The sequence below is a fragment of the Melanerpes formicivorus genome, unplaced genomic scaffold (assembly GCF_026170545.1).
Source record: "Melanerpes formicivorus ecotype bairdi unplaced genomic scaffold, bMelFor1.0.p_v2 SCAF_7, whole genome shotgun sequence".
Taxonomy (NCBI): Eukaryota; Metazoa; Chordata; class Aves; order Piciformes; family Picidae; genus Melanerpes; species Melanerpes formicivorus.
In genome coordinates this window covers 26,353,216-26,374,340 of record NW_027142359.1, presented here as the reverse complement: position 1 = coordinate 26,374,340, position 21,125 = coordinate 26,353,216, and the positions used below count along the sequence as shown (strand labels likewise).

Sequence of the window (21,125 nt, the reverse complement as noted above, 5' to 3'; positions counted from 1 at the left end):
AAGTATTTTAACCCCAGAAGCAGAGGGAAAATCCAATTCTAGTTGACAGTCCTGAAGGTATCAAGGGTTGTGCCTGAAATGTGCCATTTTCAAATGCCTCTGCAAAATTCACGTGAGAGAGAGGCGAGGCACTTACCACCGTGTTTTGGAGGCCACTGAGACTAAACACAAGCGCAATCAGGGCACTGAGTTGCAGAATCAACTTTATCAACATGCAAGCAAACAAAAAAAATTCACAATTCCAAAAGGCAGGAAGAGAGCACACAACAATAAACCAGCACAACTGAAAACAAAAATAATAATAAATCCATACTTGTCCATAGAAAGACTCAAAATAAGCCAAATAAAACAAACAAAAAACCTCCAAGCAAACAAAAAATCCCCATCAAAATGGCTTCTTCTTAAATATGGATACATCATGACAGAACATCATCATCTTTGTCAGTTATGCTAACATGAGAGGACCGCACAGCTCTTCATCCCCTGTAATCAAGCTCACCATTCTAAATGCATGAGCACATCAAACTGCCACACAGCAAAATGCTTCTTAATTTTACCCATTAGGAGGATGCACAGCAAAGGGCTGATACTCTTTGTTTAGAGGGGAAAGCATAGGCCTTAAGTCTGCAGATCAGTTTTGACCTTACAGGATCCTGCTAAACTAGCATTGTGCCCAATTAAAGGCTGTTTCCAGAATGAAAAGCAGGCTCTGTCCTTGCTTGCTGGCTTTTAAATCGTGTGCAGACATGTCTTTTCCCACCTCATCAGGAAAACAGCAAGAGCACCAGGGAGCTGAGAAATGCTGTTGTGCTCCTTTATGCAAGGCATGCCTCTGTGGGCCTTTGAACGTTTAACACAGAGCAAATAAATTATTAGTGTGTGTGTGTGCATGTGCATACACATCTAAGATGCATAAAGACAACTGCAACCAAAGGAAACAGGGATGTGCTTGGACCAGTTGGGTATTCTAGTATCACAAAAAATCAGTTCCAAGAAGCATTTAAGCACAGATCTGCACGGAAACCGCTGAAAGAGCTCCACTGCACTTTATGCACTCATGTACAAGGCTGCAAAGGCAAGAAGTGACAAAAAAAAGATCTGCTTTTACTCCCCAGAGATTTTTTAAGTCTGTAGCACCTGTTATCCTATGCTTAATAATCCTACTGAAGGGCAAGCTGTTCCTTTAAGATGCCCCACCTCCAGAAAGAGATACACAATCACATCAAGTATTGAATGATTTCTCCGATTCCCATCACCACAGTGTCTGAGCACATTACAGTTATTTAATGTATTCTTTGTCACAGAGCAGAGAGGAAAATATGATTACCTCTGCACTATGAATGGGGATGGGAGAACAAGGGACAATAGGTGACTTGTCATGTATGGCTGGCACACTCACCGCAGGGATAACTGGTCTCTGCTGGTTCAAAGCCATACAACAATAAAATGCTTTCCAGTCTGGATTTTTTTCATTACTCCTAAGTTTCTACTTCAGTCCACATACAGCAAAGCAATCTGACAGAGCCTCTTCCTGCTTCTCTTCATACAGGCAAGTTAAAAAGAAGTAATAAATCCATCTGTCCAAATGCCCCAGGTTTGTAACATCTCAGCCCATTTACAAAATCCTAGGTATACACAAATACTATAATGCACTGATAGCCTGAAGAAAAACCAAAACACTTTTCCTTAAAAAGTAGACACTAACTCTAAGAATTTAATGTTAAAAAAAAAATAAATCACCCACTGATCACAAGTCCTTTATATCTAATAGACTGCTCTGCCACAAAACATTCTGTTTAGGAGAAACAACAGAGCAAGCAACTTAAAATTTGCTCATATAGCAGAGACAAGGATCAAAATCTGTTCTTCAACAGGAGAAAGAGTAACAAGCTGTGACTACAGTGAAAAGTAAACCTAGCTAAATTCCACATCAAACTTAAAAATCTGAAGAGTAACCTGAAAATCTATTCAGGAACTGTGCCAATGTCATGCAGAAGGTGCAGCAACATGGATTAAGTTTCTGACTGTCAGATAACAGTTCTTACACTTCGAAGACAGATGTATCAAAGCAGTCAGATGAGAAAAGTATACAAACGTCTCTTTAGCCAGCCCTCCAGGTTAGAAATGACACACCTGAGAAAACACAACTAAAATACTTCAAAGGAAGTTCCCCATCTTCAATTCTATCATGGTTGTTGGAAACTATTAGCTTTTATCACTAAGAGGGAATTATAGCAAACGATCCAGGATGAACACATCCTTACCAAACCAAGCTAGAATATCGCCGTTTCATTCAAAGCCACCACACCAACATGTGGGCACCAAAGCCATGTCTTCTGCCACCTAAGGTATGGAAAAGCTTCCCACTTACCTTCTAACACTGTTAATTTGGCACTTGTGTTTATCTCCCCAACACTATTGGTTGCTGTGCACTCATAGATCGCTTCATCTCGGTGAACACGCAGGGGCTGTATCCGCAGAACTGATCCTGATCCATCATCAAACTCAATAACCTTTAACAACGAAAAGAAAGCACTTCTTTACTGCTATCTTCTGCTGCAAAACCTGACATTCAGAACAATCCAGAGTTTTAAAGTAATCCAAACCCCAAACAACAACAAGCCCTGTAAGCTATAAAATATCATGCAATTAGTCAAGTGTTCCGAATCCATAAATGCAAAAATGTCAGGGTCAAGAACATATTTGTCCTCTGAGAAGGCCAGAACAAATGAAGATCCAATGAGTTTCTTTATGAATCAATTAAAGTTGACAAATTATCAACCTGGTAATAAAGATGTGGACCTGATGATTTAAAGCATCTGAGCCAAATTTGTACTAATGGTTTTACTAATGACACCGACAGCAATTTAGTGCCAACTTTCACCTTGGTAGAAGAGCGGAATGATATACTCTGTGGGTTTACCAGAAAAACAGTAACAAAGCTGGAATAAAACCTTGAGCAGCTGCAGTGCATGCTAACTCCAGCAGAAAAAGTGAGGGGTTTTAATGTCCTTCAGCATCAGGTATTTTGCAGCTCTGGCATAATCAACAATGATGTCATTACGATTCCTTCCCCCAGCATAATAAATTATGCCCCTAATATATCATTGCCTCTCCATCCATCCTGATAAGCTGTAACATGCATTAGTCTAACTTCTACACAGAAGAAAGAGGGATTTGTTCATTTGCAGCTGGATCACTATATGATACTCCTTAATAGCAAGGCTGTAAAGGCTCAGCCTCAGGCCACTGTTAATGCCAAGCTCATCCTTCTCCTATTACTGAGCACAGCAAAAGTTAGAAATATTAACTGAGCTACATATGGTGACAGCATGAGGGCAAGGCACAAGCCCCTCTTGTGCAAGCTGACAACTGGAGGGGGAGATGAAGCGACTAAGTTACAGTTTGCTCCAGACACATGTAAAGCACCCTGGGACCTGCATTACGCTCAGGCAGAATTTTGACTCAGTTTGCAAGAGCCCTGTTTAGGAGTGCTTCTCCCAGCATGAAGACCAAATGAGGGAAAACAGGAAGAAGAAAACAATGTGTACAAGACCCTGCCATGACAGGAGAAACAGGCAGAAATCAAAAGGTAACCGAGACCACTGAAAAATCTATTTTTCTTCACACAGGAAGGAATATTCCCTCAGTTCCAAGTAAGAGCAATAGCTTGCAGAAACCCCTAATTTGGGGTCAAGTAGCAGAAGCTAGGGTAGAGAAATCTGAACACCATCACAGCAGATTTTAAGAATTATTATTTTTTTTTAATTAATTATGAAACTGTGGCAAACTGCTAAACTTTCTCTGACCTCTACACACAGGGTATAGCGCTACAGCCAAAGTTTAAAATAAGACCAAGTCAGGTGCAGAGATTAATTCACACCAGTGACAAGGACTAAAAAGCTAAAAGATGAAACAGCAGAAAAGCTCTTTACTATCCTTAGCACACTTTCTGTGTGAGGAAGGGAGCTACCACTGCTAGATACATGACAGACACCGAGACCAGAAATGCTGTTCATTGCCTAATGTTGGGCATCTCTTTTGTGTAATAACTCAGCATGGGCACATCAGATTTGTTTAGTAATTCTTTCATTTCAACTGAATTCCAATTTTCCTCCAAATAAAGGCTAGTTTAGTAATAAGGTAAAATTAATAGTTACCCAGCAAAAGAAGAAAGATGTCATTCACTGTCTTGTAATACCATAGAAATTCCTCAACGATGTATCAGAAGTGATGTGAATGAAGATACCAAATTGCTTATACATAAGCATATAATGTGGCACAGCCCTCTGGACAGCCACAATAAGTAAATTCACTATAAAGGTTATATCTACTCACAAATGAGAATGCTTAAATGGTTACAATACAACAAAAACTTAACCTTTATTGGAGAAAAATAACAATGTAAAACAAGATTAAAATTGATTCCTTTAATCAAGATTTTCTGCTCACATACGAAATCATGATTAAAATTGGTGACTTGAATCAATCCATTCTGGGCAGCAAAGCCATCTTGTGCTCCAGTCAGAAAAGCAAAAACATCAAAGACTGGGGATTAGTAAAGAGGCAGCAGAATGGTAGAAGAGTCAAATTTCCAAAGGCAGTTTTAAAGAAAAGAGCCCAACTCCAAAACAGGAAAGCAGAGGAAAAAAAAGTGGAGAACAATCAGTGAAAATGTATTTCCTATTTAAAATATGAACCAAATTGGGCCCCTTTTCAAAAGCATTTCTGATACCTGCTCTTTCCCTCATCCTTTCTTTCACACTTTGGTTCACAGGGAAGTCAATTGACCCTTCAGGATAGCTTTGCCACTCCCCTTCCAAGTGCATTTACGGGAGGGCTGGCAGTAGCCAGCACCTGAAAAACTTTCCGACAGCATTTTGGCATCCCACTTTTGAATTTCACTGTGGACAGTAGGTTATGGAGGTGCCCTATCAGTTTTCACAATGGAAACAGAAAATCACTGCTATCTCTAACTGTTATCTGTCATTCAGGTCAGTGACTGGAAGTCCCAGTCACCACTCTGAAGGACGCCCTGTGTGTATGCTTCCAGCATCACGCTAGAAAGACAATGCCTGCTCTAGGTTCTGTGTCATAGTGGCCTAGAGATGTCCAGGTTGCAATAATGATTTTTGGCTAATTAAGACCTGTAAGCATTAGAGTGATGACCACATTTTTATTTTGGGGACTTTGGGTGTTGGGGTTTGTTTTTTTGTCATTACCTCAAACCGCTGAGAGCTGACTTTCTTCCCCTTCTTCATCCATGTGATACGAGGCTTGGGTTCTCCTGTTGCCTGACACACAAAAGAGGCCACTCCTCCAGAGATCCCAATCTGATCTTCAGGAGCTTTCATAAACGTTGGCTTGCCTGGAAAAATCACCAAATCACGCCCATGAGGACACAACATCAGATAAACAAGGAATGTGTCATGTTAATCTAAATTGTAGGATAATTGGTGCTGCTACAACAAATCCAGGTTGAATGGCCTCAGCCCCACCAATTCAGCACAGACTGCAACATGACAAGCTGAGTTTCTGCTCCAGTACCCTTTCTTCCTGGAATGAACAAAGTCCATCTGGCTTGCCTGAAAATGAGGGCAATAGAGGGCTCCCCCCAACCCTCTGGGTATTCATTCAGGTATACAACCATTTGGAACCATAAATGGATTTTTGCAGGTTTATAACATGGTCATAGCACTGGAAGTCAAAGAACAGCTAACACATCAAATCTACAACACGCACCATAGATTGAAACTAGTTTTGCCTTGAAAGCTGTGAAGGCCTTCATCAAAATTAGCAGATGCAGTTTTAAGTACAAAAATAATAATCCTTTATTTCATTTCAGATAAAGATTGGTATGAAAATCCTACAGTCTGTAAAGTATCTGGAAACCTGCACAGGCTGGCCTATATTTGGTAAGAAACTAATCACTAAATGTGAAAGTCAGCAAAGAAGCCAAAGTGACATTCAGGCCTGAAAGACTCAGCAAAAAATGGAGGTGGGGAAATAAAAAATAAAGCCACCATGTAATGTTTTAATAATCGATAGAAGCTGTTTCATAAAAGTCCAGCTGTATTCTAGATTTACACGACAGACATGGATGGAAGAAGCTAGACATCCAGGTTGAACGTTTGTATCCTTCTTTCACACTTGCTGTACAAGGGAATTTCTCAATATGTGATCCCAAGACGATTTTGAAACATTGCTTTGTTGAAGTGAGAAGGGTTTGATGAGTTTGTGTCCCTGTAAAGCATTAAAATGTTAAATGCCACGGAGGGAGTTAACAGAGTCCACCCGTGACGTCATTCAGCTCGTAGGTCACACTAAAATCATGTTTCAAACACAATTCTGATCGACCACCTCAAAGATGAACCTCACCTATAAACAGGGCAAAGACAGCTACTAGGATGTAGAGGGGAGTGAGGGTAAGAGCAGAGACACCAAACCAATGTTCCTAGTGAAACCAATGTTTCTGGCAGTGGTTCTATTCACATTCTGGACTTGTCTACAAGTACATCTTTGAGGGACAGGGGGATGACATCTGTAAGCCCAGGAGCTTTAAACACTAAACTTTCAATGCAGTTTCTCCAAGCTAGGAATTATTCAGTGACCCCCAAAGACCACAACCTTTAAATGCATTTTCTTAATGCACAAGAGATTAAAATTTTAAGGGTGTAGCTGAAAGTCACAGCGGAGCCACTCTAGAAGCTACTGAAGAGGACAAGGGCCCTTCTCCTGCTTCTCATTCCTCTTGCCTGCCCCTCCCTGTCTCCAGGCACTGGTGCATAAACCCCTACAAGCAGCTCCAGAGTCACCAGAGCCTCTGTCAGGCAGATCTGTGCCTCTAACCTGGCAGAAAGCCACGTTTTCCTTTTCCCATCAGTGTAGGTAGTGCAGAGGCTCAGGGCAGAGTCATACAGAGCTGGGGGGCATGGGAAGATAGTACCTTTCTCTCAATAGCTGCAAGCTCACACCTGCCCCTGAAGCTGTCGAGTTCAACTTTATCCTTAAACAGCCATTTCTAGAGGCTTTGCTAAATGTGTGGTACCTTTATAATCCCACACTGAATTTTACCATCCTTGATGAAGAGAGTCCCATGACTGTACAAAGAAAATAGCTCAAACCCCAAAATGCCTCTTAGGGCATGATGGTTGCTGTCTGCAGTCTTTGGCACATTGTCCTGATACGAACAGCAAGCAATTATTAGGTGTGCTTGCTTAACTGATGCTGATTTCACATATTTACTCATCTATAATCATGTCTATTTCTACTTAGTTTATATTTACATATATCTATGTTTATTCACCTCTCATCCATCCCGGTGCAATGTTAATTTACCATCCAGGATGCTAGTGATTGCAGTGTGATTGACTGTTTTGCTCTGCAATGTGCTGAGCTGATGTCTTGTGTTGCATTTTGGTAGCTGATTTGTTTTTTTGATTTCCTGTTATTTACTCTGTTATCTTAGTAAAATAGGGTAAATTTTTCAAAAGACTAATACAGCAGAGTTCAAAAACTTTTGTCCTTGAAGAATACAATGCAATTCTCTCTCTCACTGTACACCTACTCTCCAGCTTCTACACTGAGGACTTACTTTTGTACATGGTTTCAAAAAAATAATCAATACTATTAAAAACCAGAACAAAAGGAAACTGAATGTTCACCTGCACTAAAACCTAAGAAACCCTGCTGCCTTGTTCAGCTTGGCTTTACAGGGTTGTAATGAATGGTTTTTTCACTTGCACATTTAATTGAGCAACACTGACTTCTGGAAACTACCTCAATCCCCTGAGACTGGTAACAAAAAATTTACCTGTATATAAACCAAATTCTCACACAGCCTGGGAAAGGGTATTTCTACAAAACCATCTGAAACATTTGGATGCCCTGAAGTTTAGAGATGGAAGGAAAGTACTAATTAAGCAAACCTAAAATCCTGAGTCCTAGCCCCAGGACAATAGAGTCAGGCATGGGCATACATATTTTAAAACTGATTGGTAACTGTTACAGCAAATCCCCAAACTTATCTCAGTGAAAGCTAAAAGAAGTGTGACAGATTATCCATGAAAATCTTGGTATCTGTGGAAAATGCACGTTAAGTGTGCTAGACTACCTCCACACCTCCCCTCCAAACAACATCTCTGTACCTTTACTGCCCAGAGGAAGCTGCTGTGGAACACATCACTAGTTACCTCCAAAGGGCAGTAGTAAGCACCAGGCCCAGGTGAGGGTACAAGCAGCCTTTTTTAGCCTGCTTGGAGCTTTTGCACTGCTAAGGTACATCTAGAAACAAGATCAGAAAAATAAGGATGTGCCAAAAATAGAGTACTTAATCAGTAATCTAATTGTTGTCTGTCTCCTCTTCTTAAATTCAACATGACAGGAGTGTCCAAGCCCAAACAACTCCAGGTTCTATCCTCCCTCTCTGCTCCATGTCAGATCCCTGGAGCACCTTCAGTCCTCAAGCTCTAAACTAACTCTTGCTCCTCACTTCGTAACCAAGCTCCCACTCACTGGGAGTGGAAATCACTGTTATCATAATTTCTATGCAGTCAGAATCTTCAGGCATGAGAATGAGAAAACTGTCACCTTCTTGGCTGAAATTTTCCATCTGGTCTTTAAATTATTATGGGAATGACATAGTTCTGAGGGGAAGACCATGAAAAATAAAACAATTTTCTTACAAGAGAAAGAAATAGGCTTCAAATTACTTGGCTGGGGGCTGATAAAAAGCAACTTTCTCAGACACACTCTCCATTAAGAAACTTTTTTTACCAAAGAAAGAAGAAAAAGGCAAGCCTCTAGAAGAAAAAGACTTCCCTTTCACAGTTGATGAAGTTGAAAAATCACTTGCTAGGCAGGCACAGATTCCTGGATAATCCTATAAAGTGAATCACAAGGGGAGCAAAGTGGTGTGGAAAAGATGCTAGCAAAGATTTAGGCACACACAAGCCTACCTTACTACGCTGGAAAGTAACAGCAACCTCATGCAGAGTCCTGGGCTGAACTAGAGTATGATGATTTGAAAATGAATGCTCCCTCTAGTTACACTTTAAGAAGTCCAAAAGAACATAGGTGCAGAAAGCAAGAGAGAGATGTACCAGTAGACAGGTTAGGTATGCATTAATCAGTAAGGCTGTCCTCTGCCCTCCCCACCAAAAGCAAACGTGATGGGTTTGGGAGCAGAACCTGAAGCCCTCAAAAGCAGAACTTCTGGTCTGCTGGAGTGACATTGACACAGCTTTCCTGAAGGGCAACTCAGAGTGAGAGACAATCATGAAGATGCATCTTTCAGTCTTATTTATATATAAGTTCACTGTTGTTCTCTGCTATTCTAGACAATCTGCTTATTGTGAAACAAATGCTACAAATTGGAAAATCACCTCAGCAGCTATTTAAATACCTGCTCTACCAAACATTTGTAGTAGAGGAGCATTTCAGATCTTCCTTTCTTTATAAGAGCAGCTCAGGCACTTCAGCATATGTGTTTTTTTTCAGGCTGTGCAGCTTCTCAGTGAGGCCAAAGGACTTCCACAGGAAGAAAAGTCTCTTTTTCCAGATTTCCTTCAAGGCTAAGGCACAGAGGTGTAGCCTCCATCTAACTTGGAAAGGCATCTTTTATGTGAACCATGGCCTTTGAGAAGTAACATATGATCTGCATTACCTGACTTGAACACCAGCCAGAGCCTTAAAAAATGATGCTGCGTCATGTGTATTTATTTAGAACAGTTCCTTGTGCTTTGCTACACACTAAGCACACCCCAGGCACATAAAAGATGCTTCCTTGTAATTTTGCGAGAGCCAAAAAGTTTCAAGTGGCTGAAACACAATCTATACCAACATAGATATACTTCATACAGCCAAACACTAACTTGTTTTCACAGAATCACCAAGGTTGGAAGAGACCTCAAAGATCATCAAGTCCAACCCATCACCACAGACCTCATGACTAAACCATGGCACCAAGTGCCACGTCCAATCCCCTCTTGAACACCTCCAGGGACAGTGAGTCCATCACCTCCCTGGGTAGCCCATTCCAATGGCAAACAACTCTCACAGTGAAGAACTTTTTCCTCACCTTGAGCCTAAACTTTCCCCTGGCGCAGCTTGAGACTGTGTCCTCTTGTTCTAGTGCTGGTTGCCTGGGAGAAGAGAGACCAACCCCCTCCTGGCTACAACCACCCTTCAGGTAGTTGTAGACAGCAATAAGGTCTCCTCTGAGCCTCCTCTTCTCCAGGCTAAACAATCCCAGCTCCCTCAGCCTCTTCTCACAGGGCTTGTGCTCGAGGCCTCTCCCCAGCCTCGTTGCCCTTCTCTGGACATGTTCAAGTGTCTCAATGTCCTTCTCAAACTGAGGGGCCCAGAACTGGACACCATAGATACATCATTAGATGGTTTCTTAGAAGAAATGGGAAAATTAAATTGACTCCTGATGCTTTGTCAGTATTTAGCACCCACATCAAAAAAACCTCATCCAAACATTTTAATGCAGAAACCAGCAATCATACTGCTCCTCTTGTTCTTGTGGATGCTGTTTCTCCAAAGAGTTACACACAGGTTTGAGAAAAATGAATTATTAAAATCAGGTCTGCAATTAAGTGTTCTATGAGCACTCACCTGCTGTGAGACATTTTAAAGAAAAATATCTTGTGTCCTCGTGCTGTAAGTGCCCACTGTTCTAACACAGAAGGGCAGCCAAAAATAAGACCAACACTGTTTGAGAGGGAAGATTATGTATTTGTCTGCAAGCTTTTATGACCTGGGCTAAATTAAGATTGAAAGTAGTCTCCTTTGTGAAGGAGAAAGTTACAGCTGTGGTAAGGGATGAACTAGATAAGCACATATAATAGGCATACATGGGTACCCTTATTTAGGTGCTTGGGCTCAATGAATTAAAAGAAGTTATTAATCAAGCCAAAAAATAAGAATCATAATGGGAACAGCTCTTGAGCTTGGAAATTTTGAAATTCAGGTTTATCTCCCTGCTTTTAACCTTTCCTGTCACATATACCAAGACACAACTGAGCCTCAGCTTCCACTGTAAAACTTGCCTGCTGTTTTCACTTGGCTGCTGTCAGGACAGATAGGCAAAAAACCAACGACATGGCTCAGTTGTTAAAACTCCAAGAAGAAACCGAGAATGACACAGGCCTTCTCATGTTCATCATTGACTTTGAAGTGGAAATAAAGGGGTCTAGAAGACAGGGGTGGCCTGTTCTTATAGGCATGGCAAGGGTATTTCTCTTTCTTTGATTCCTTTATGATCACGGATGATTGATATCTGTGCATGGATGGATGCCTGCTGGAAAGATACTCCAGTGAAGCCTGCCCTGTGATTTTTCTCCTAAGCATCTGCTGCAGGGCATGAGGCTAGACAGCTCCAGCTATCTTCATGCTTTCTTTTTAATATGCCCATTGTAATTTAAACACAATTCCTGTCCCTTTGTGATTAGTAGAAATATTTGGCAAAATACAATTTTTCAAACTTGCACTTTTCATTCTGGAACAGTTTTACAAGCAGCAAGAGCCTTTGTGAGCCTTGCAATAACATTTCTCCACCAACAGCTTACTAAAGCATCAGTAGGTCTTGGTGACTGCAATGCTAATTCATTCTTTCTCCTGTTTGGTTTCACTTCACTAAGATGACAGCCCTTTGTATATGAAGCTTGTCTCCTTTACTGCTTGGTGCAAGGTACTTGCTGAATCAATGCAAATACATAGAGTGGGGTGTTGCATCCTCAGATACATACACCATTTTCTTCTGATCCAATGAAGGCCTCATAACCCTTTCTCCCATGCACTTTAAAAACCAGTTAACTGCATTCCCAAGCACAGAAAATGGCATTGCAAATTCAACTCATTTCTCAGATTGCTCTGAATTACAGGTTGCCTAATGTTATCTGCACATCCTCCTCTCTTGTTTTATCATCTTATTGCTATTAGGTTTTAATACTTAAGAGATTGCCAACATCCAGGACAAATTACTTCAATTCAATTTTAGTGGTTGAGTTTTCCAGCTTCAAGTGTGGTTGTTCCTGATAATCAAATACACAAACATTATCTTAAGGCAAGTTCCATTTTCCCTTACCTTCATCTCCTGACTTCCATAAAGTTACTCACCGCTACCTTTGGAGAGTTTGTACAAAACAAAATCAAATCATGTGAATGATTAATACACAAAACTCTCTTGCCATGTTTGGTGACTTCTGTAACTTTCAGTGGAAGAATTACAGTACAAAAATTCTCAAAGCAGTCATCCAGAAGAGGCTGCAATCTTCCCTAAACACTGTCAGGAAACAGGGTGAACTAAAATGCAAGATATTGTCTTCAGCACTGTGCAAATTTAACTGAGGAGAACACAAGGGTAACCTGTTAAGTCAAATCTATAATTATATCACTACTTTTAATGATTAAGGCTTAGAAACTCTTGATTTCTGCTCCTTCACCATCTCAGCAAATGAATGCTGTTTACAACTTCTAAAGAAGCTCTTTTCTTTCCATAAGCTCAGTCTAAGGGCAAAGCCTTAGATGGGGCTGAGGTGTTTCTGAACACACACACAAGTTGGGAACCTTTGCACCCCAACTGGTATTTTCAATCCCTCTTCCTTTTTGCTTCTACAGGATTTCTACTTATCACATAGTTTTTAACTCAAAATTGAGAATTTGAACATTTCTTCTTCATGAAATATCTTAAAACCTCAAACCTGTGTACTTCTGCCTGGTCAATGTCTGGATGGTTACACATAAACCAACCCTGCACCAGCAGAAACTGGTCATCCACTGTTAAACGCTAATGTTTGGAGAAACCTGCTTATTCCACAGAAACAGGGGGTTAAAAGCTGTTAGTTCATTCAAGTTTTAAGGCCACAGTTACTGGGTATTAATAAACTACAGCAACAGCATGTCATCATAGTATTGCACTTCAGTGAGTTTCTAATTCTGTCTCTTTATGAATCACAGAAATTGTTGGAGAGATTTTAACAGCCTAAAATTAACTGGCACGATACTGAAACAGAATTGTCTCAGGCAGCCATCACAGAAGGATGCTGTTCAAATCACTCAGTGCTGCTGAACATTCTTGGATGCTGTTTATTTCTGGAGTTTTCAGCAGGCAACATAGACCCTAATCATAGAACGGTTTGGGTTGGAAGGGACCTCTAAAGGTCATCAAATGCAACGGGGTGTGGGGGGATGTTTTTGTATCGTGTCTTGAGGCTGCTTACAGATTTTGCACACAGGGTGGCAAATTTTCTCTCTTACTTTTCAAGGCTGTTGTAATTGAAATGTCTTTCTCAAAGTACCTGGCTGGCTATCAGTGTGAGCTGCTCTACATCTTAGTAGAAAAAAATCCCCAACTCTGTCTAATCCCTGTGCTGTGATTGACTTTTATCCATGGGGTTTCAAAAGTTTTTGTGTGACAGGAAAGGGAGTGGGGGGAAGAACAAAAATAAATCAACCTCTCCACTATAACATCATTCCCACAATTACTTGCAATAACTGAAATCACATCTAACTAGAAAAAGAAAAATATGCCAGGAAGCACAAAGCACTCCTGAACACGACTGAAGAATGCTGATGAAAAACAAAGCAGAAAAACAGGCCAGACAAACATTCTTCCAGAATCTGAGGTTATCTTCATTTCCCCTCCTCTGCTTTTGCATTTCACTAGAGCACCTGCAGCCTGTGTGCAGCCTGCCACATATCTTGGGGAAAAGCCAGACCCATATGAAAGTGTTTAGCTTTTGATTCCAACTCCTCAGCGTTTATACTAAGTATTCCACCTAGCACAAAAATAAGGGAGGGCAGAGAAGCGCTGCTCTAACTGCAGTCCTCCCAGTAGCCTCACAGGATGGTTTTCTGCTTTGCTTTAATTTAAAATTGAAACCTGAAGTCAAATTTCCACCTGGTAATAGCTTAAAGGCACTTCCAATTAACTTGGTAATACACACTTTGAGTTAATAAATTTTTCAGCCTCTGTGTTTAATACAATTAAATGTTTGGGCCTTTGGCCTCAGACCTTATTTAGCTTGAGAAAGGATTGTAGGGAGCCTGCCTCAAATTATCACCATTTACACGACATTCACTTTAAGGGCTTCCAAATGTGACCATACAGAACGTTCTTTTAATCATACACAAAATTCAGTACCTGAAATCAGGCCTCCTCTTTCTTGCACAGCACATCTACAATGGACAAGAGAATAACAATGCCAGCTACTGTGTGCTGAAATCAGTCATCACAATGCTGCCTGAGGCAGTATGTAACAGCTGTGCCTGCTCCTAGGAACTTACTTTTCCTTCCAAATCTGCATTTTGTTTATTTTCAAATATCTTCCAAACTTCAAAGTTAATAAAGTATATTGTGAAGTGCAAAGAACCCGTAAGATATGCAGGACCGGGAAACAGAGACAGAACCGAAATCTTGTGCTTGAAAAAACATGAAAATTAATTTTTGCCAGCATGCCTACCACATTAAACACCATACTCTTTTACACAAAAGGATTAAAAGGTTTTAATCCCCCTTTGCAAGCAGCTAGTTCTTGATTCAGCAGTTCAAAAGGCTTTGCCAAGCTCAGGTTTTTACTCTACTTTAAAGAATTAAAAGTGAGTGTAAACCTTGTTTTGTAAACAGAGAGCATAGCACAATTATTTCAAGGGAACTGGGAACCAATGCTTACTAGAGTAAGTTACCTCTTCACAATATCCTTTACTAAAGCAAAGGCATCCTGTGTTGGACAGATGGGCAGAGTCCAGCGGCATGAGATTTAACACATCAAAGCGCCAGGTTCTGCATATTGGACACAACAACCCCATGCAGTGCTACAGGCTGGGGTCAGAGTGGCTGGAGAGTGGCCAGGCAGTGAGGGACCTGGGGGTGCTGGTCAATGGTAGGCTGAACATGAGCCTGCAGTGTGCCCAGGCAGCCAAGAAGGCCAATGGCATCCTGGCCTGGATTCAGGAATAGTGTGGCCAGCAGGAGCAGGGAGGTCATTCTGCCCCTGTGCACTGCACTGGTTAGGCCACACCTTGAGTACTGCATCCAGTTCTGGGCCCCACAGTTTAGGAAAGATGTTGTCCTGCTGGAACATGTCCAGAGAAGGGCAATAAAGCTGGGGAGGGGTTTGGAACACAAGCCCTATGAGGAAAGGCTGAGGGAGCTGGGGTTGATTAGCCTGGAGAAGAGGAGGCTCAGGGGAGACCTTATTGCTCTCTGCAACTGCCTGAAGGGAGGTTGTAGACAGGTGGGGGCTGGGGGCACCAGAACACAGTCTCAAGCTGTGCCAGGAGAGGTTTAGACTGGATGTTAGGAAGAAATTCTTCATAGAGAGAGTGATTTCCCATTGGAATGGGCTGCCTGGGGAAGTAGTGGAGTCGCCATCATTGGAGATGTTTAGGAGGAGCCTTGATGGGGTGCTTGGTTGCATGGTTTAGTTGATTGGGTGGTGTTGGATGATAGGTTGGACGCAATGATCTTGAATGTCTCTTCCAACCTGGTTTATTCTATTCTATTCTCATGAAGACCTTTTCTGAGAGACCTGCATTTCATTGAAATGCCACTGTACCTTGTTCTGTCCTCCTCCTAGTAATGAACCAAATTTCTACCTCATCTACCTGCTGAGAAGGAAAACTTTCTGCTTAACGATAATGAGCGCACTCTGGCATTTCTATTACACCAGCAGTATTTGTATCAACTATTTTATCATTCAGCACCTGTAGTACAGTCTCCAGAAAACCAAGAAATTTAATTTCCACATTTAAATGTTTACCAGAAAGTAACAAATTTCAGCAGGCAGCTAGGCACCTCTACAAAAGACTCTCAAGTGGGAAGGAAAAAAACCCAAGGTTACTCCATTTTGCTGAATCTTACTTGAAATTCCCCCCAAACCAAGAATATTTCCCCATTAAAAGGCTTCCCCCAAGTCAGACTCCTTGAAAAGCCTGGATGGAGAGGTTCAATGCTGCTGAAAGACACTGGGCAGTGATTTTCCCCCATAGTGATGCATTTTAGCAGTGGTTAAATGAAGGCACAGAGTCATGCACAGCTGAAAAGCCATTCAAGCAGAGTTTTGCTGCCAGGGCGACTACCTCTGCCTGACAGCAGCATGCACTGGCAGAGGGCTGATGAACCATTTCAGCCCACCACAACAGAACGATAAGAACCAAAAGGCAGTGCTGGGGTCACACTATGATGCACAATGTCCAGCTGCAAACTGACCTCAGTGTAGAATAGGATAGGATAGAATAGAACAAACCAGGCTGGAAGAGACATTCAAGATCGTGTCCAACCTATAATCCAGAACTATCCGATCAACTAAACCATGGCACCAAGCACTCCATCAAGTCTCCCCCTAAACCCCTCCAGTGATGGCGACTCCACCACCTCCCCAGGCAGCCTATTCCAATGGGCAATCAATCTCTTTAGGAAGAACTTCTTCCTAACATCCAGTTTGTAGTCAGTGGTGGAGCTGGGGAAGCTCTGAGAGTTGCTGTCTCTGGCCCATAAATCGTCCCTGAGTTTGTCCCAAAATAGCTCCACAGATATGTGGAAGGCCATTGGAATGGGCTGCCCAGGGAGATGGTGGAGTCACCATCACTGGAGGTGTTTAGAAGGAGACTTGATGGGGTGCTTGGTGCCATGGTTTAGTTGATTAGATAGTGTTGGGTGATAGGTTAGACTCAATGATCTCAAAGGTCTTTTCCAACCTGGTTAATTCTATTCTATTCTATAATAACATCTGACTCCATCCCATGTGAATATTGGGTGTCCAAAGCCCACAGTAAAGTGAACACGTGACACATGCCTGAAGTTTGCAGTTTTACAGTCACTGCAATCCAGCCCTGCTCCATGCACTGATCATAGCAGGTGCTTCACACCAGGAGGTGCACAGTCCTCTCATCCACCCAGGGTTTTCTGTTCAGCACGGGCTGACTTCTAGAAGGGCATCAACATTAAGCTCCTTCATGGTTGCTGCATTCTTGATTTAATTTTTCTAGCATCCATTCCTTGCTTTGTTATGAATTTAACAGGTAAAATGAAAAGCTCTTTCCATTTTAATAACTTCTCTGTGTAGATGATCGGGTCAGCCTCTGCTTCCAAGCTAAACTCCTTAAATTTCCAGCTACCAGGCATGGTTCCAGGGCCAGCGCCACAAGAGAGCTGTAAACAAGTATGGTGCTTACAGAGATTAGCCATACTTCGTGTTTGTCTGCATCACATACTTTTATTCTCCCTGCTAAACAAAACTATCACATGCCACAAGCTTAAGGGACATGCACACACATCAAACCTGCAAGGTTCAGCCTGCTTTTAAGCTCTTTGTGGAGAATACAGAGGATGCATTTATAATACAAAACAGATTTGTCTTGTAGAGTGCTATGCCTAAGACTCCCTCACCCGTCCCCCCTCTGCTGAGTCCCAAGGTTCCTGGCTTCACACTCAATTTTCTGAACTAAAATCCATACCAGCAAAGAGAATGACAAGCTGCCTCTGTGAGCTAACTGCACTTCTCAGGTTTTACATGTGCTAAAACGAAAACAAAGGCACCGTTTCCACTTCTAGGGTCTGACACCCCAGCATATTTTGTGAAGGACCAGGGTGAAATACACCAGGGTGAAACACCAATCTGGACACTAATCTGGATCTTGGAAGAATGGCATCCTTCCTTACCTACTGCAGTTCAGCACATTGCTAAATCCTAAGGCAGCCTACAAAGAACCAGATGAGACAACAGAGCCTGTCCCATTATGCCTGCCTCAAGTGTGTTTTATTAGTTGCTCAGCTCTATAGTGGTGGAGATAGAATACCTGTACAGAGGCAAATGGATTTTGCTAAAGAATTATCCATGCAGGAATAATCCCCTATCACAAATCTTTGATTTTCATGTTACATGTTAAAGGCTGACGTGAAGGTAGGTGCTTGCCAATGCTGCTTGGGCTCTCCAATTATAAATGTTTATCAAAGGGGGGGTCCCCATTTGCTGTGCTAGAATTAGTTACACCAACAGGGTATGAAACAGGTTGCTGCCTGTCACCATTATCAAAGAGGAATTCGAAACAGAAACACTTAGGAGTAGGAACCCAGCACTGGACTTGTCAGAGCAAGCACGACATGGGGCAGCCAAAAGGCACAGAGGGCTGGAAGGGGCTCTCTGTAGTAGAACCAGTTCTCACTGGAAAACTGATCGTGGTCACTTAATCACAGAATCAACCAGGTTGGAAAAGACCTCAGAGATCATCAAGTCCAACCTATCACCTGACAGCACCTGAGCAGGAAAAGGGAATGTTGTTTTTAAAGCTGATTGTTGTCAGTTTGAGCTGCCTGTTTGCATCCTTCAGCTGAAAAAGGGTTTGTTCCACCTCTGCTGATTTTCTCTCTTTTCCCCCAGTGTACACCTCAGATCATGCTTACTCCCTTTATTTAGAATAACCTTTATTTAGAATAAACCAAACCAGGTTGGAAGAGACCTTCAAGATCATCGTGTCCAACCCATCAACCAATCCAACCCACCCAAACAGCTAACCCATGGCACCAAGCACCCCATCAAGTCTCCTCCTGAACACCTTCAATGACGGCAACTCCACCACCTCCTTGGGCAGCCCATTCCAATGGGCAATCACTCTTTCTGTATAGAACTTCTCAGTAACAGTAAAATATTCTCAGTAACAGTAAAATATTTTGTTTTAAATAATCTCTGTGAGACAGGGAAGAGAGTGGGGGGAAGAGAGCGGAGGGAATTCTTAGAAGGATACTTGGAAATCTGCTTCACACTCTCTTCTGGTGGAATCCACAATACTTTATCACCATCATCTTATTGAAACCAAAGAAATGCATGTATTTGGGTTTAGGCATCTTGAGATTACCATTCTTCAATTTATCACATTTTCTTCTCCCTTTTTTCTGCCTGGTTGAAAGGGGGGAAGGGGAGGGTGTTAGGTTTTTGTTTGGGGTTTTTGGTGTTTTCTTTGTTTTGTTGTTGGGGCTCCTTTGTTCTTTGTTTGTTTGGGATTGGTTGGGTTTTTTTGTTTGTTTGGGGTTGGTTAGGGGGTTTGTTTGTTGAAGTTTAGCAGCTGGATATGGCTTTTGTTAATTCTTCCATATAATTCAGACTGAATCAAGAGACCGTTCAGTCTTAGTTTATAAGATCACATCTATAATGTCCTCATGACACAGCATTTCCAAGGTTCAAGAAAACTTGCAATTCCGTTGGTCCCATGCAGAAAGCATTTGTTCACAAAGAAAGAGCAGAAATATGCATTTGCACTTTCATACACAAGGGCATGTCCAGATGTTTACTCTAACCGTGGAACGTTCGCTGTGGGACAAACCAAAGTTTATCTGTGACTGGCCACAAGCCTCAAAGTTGCCTTTACTGTGCAAATCAGGAATCACTATGTAGAGTCATACAAAACATGCAGTTCACCTGTTGTTACTATATAATCTCAGATAATTAAAAGTGAGATTAAGGTAGAACAGCAGAAGATGAGCTGTAATCTGGGAGAACACACCCAGCTCAAGAGCAACTGCCCTCATTCTCAGTGCTGTGAAAAAAGAGACAAAAACCCACCCCAAACCAAACTAAACCACTCCAATGAAACAAGGCTGATAGCACCATTTGCAAAGTGCTGAAATAACCCACCAGCACCAGTCATAATTTGAGAGGCACATTTCCTTCAGCCAAGCATCTTCCCACTATTACTGGTGATAAAGCTGGCATATGAATTAAGGGTTTGAGAAAAGACGATGACAGTACAGAAATTAATCACACGTTAAAACTTCCAACTGTCTGAGCATTGTGAAGCCATCGCACTGCCACATCCTGCAGAGAAGTGACACACTGGGCCACCACCACCACAAGGAAATACAGCCTCCTATTCCAGGTGACTGAATCTTAAAAGCTATTAAAATGTTTTTTACTGAGTTGCATCACATCACATCTCAAGGGCCAGTGTTTAAAAGTCCAAGTATTAGGAAGCCCCATTCCAAGTACTATAAATTCAGCAGTGGCACTGCAGCAGACAGGGATTCATCTTTCAGACTGCTGTGATCGTTATTAATAATATTACCAGCCACTTTTGTTTTGCTAATTTGGTGCTTCACCTATGAGTAAGTGAACTTCATGAAATGAATTACACAGAACAATGTTAGTGTTGTTCTTGCTGCATTAACAGGCATCCACGGATGTAATTCATCCACAGCGGTTTCCGAGTATATCCACGCTGCACATAATGCCATTAGGCACTGATGGCCTGGCTTGCAACCAAGCTTACACTTCACAGCCTCCCTTTCCGGATGGCAGCACAGCTGAACTGGTTAGGAATGCCAGGGCAGAAAGACAGCAGTTCATAGTATCATAGTATCATTCAGGGTTGGAAGGGACCACAAGCATCATCTAGTTCCAACCCCCCTGCCATGGGCAGGGACACCCCACACTACATCAGGCTGGCCAGAGCCTCATCCAGCCTGCTCTTAAACACCTCCAGGGATGGGGCCTCGACCACCTGCCTGGACAACCCATTCCAGGGCTTCACCACTCTCATGGTGAAGAACCTCCGCCTCACATCCAGCCTGAATCTCCCCACCTCCAGCTTCATTCCATTCCCCCTAGTCCTATCACTACCTGAGATCCTGAGAAGTCCTTCCCCAGCCTTCCTGTAGGCCCCCTTCAGATACTGGAAGGCCACAATGAGGTCACCTCGGAGACTTCTCTTCTCCAGACTGAACAGCCCCAACTCCTTCAGTCTGTCCTCATAGGAGAGGTGCTCCAGCCCTCTGATCATCCTCATGGCCGTTCTCTGGACACATTCCAGCACCTCCAGATCCCTCTTGTAATAGGGGCTCCAGAACTGGACACAGTACTCCAGGTGGGGTCTCACCAGGGCCGAGTAGAGGGGGAGGATCACCTCCCTCGACCTGCTAGCCACACTTCTCCTGATGCAGCCCAGGATCTGATTGCAGATGTAGAAACTCCAGAAAAACTCTGGAGCTGCCTTTCTGAATCCCGTCGCCTTCTCGGGTGTGGGCATTTGGGGTCTTTTTTTGCTTTCTTGGAATAATGATTCTTGAGCAGATCAGTCAGAATGCTGATTGCTCAACAGCTAAAATTGAATGCAGGACTGTCGCACGTTGT

At 42.3% G+C, this 21,125-nt stretch overlaps 1 protein-coding gene across 8 annotated transcripts in view; it reads right to left on the bottom strand.

The window, feature by feature from the left end:
• PTPRF (protein tyrosine phosphatase receptor type F) overlaps positions 1–21,125 on the bottom strand; it is a 430,746-nt gene that overhangs the window by 202,208 nt on the left and 207,413 nt on the right. For all 8 annotated transcript variants that reach the window (XM_068141543.1, XM_068141542.1, XM_068141545.1 and 5 more), the window contains exons 4-5: positions 5,223–5,368; positions 2,372–2,513 (exon numbers count right to left, since the gene is read on the bottom strand). In XM_068141543.1, coding sequence (XP_067997644.1) covers positions 2,372–2,513; positions 5,223–5,368 — 288 coding nt within the window. The remainder of the gene's footprint in view (positions 1–2,371; positions 2,514–5,222; positions 5,369–21,125) is intronic.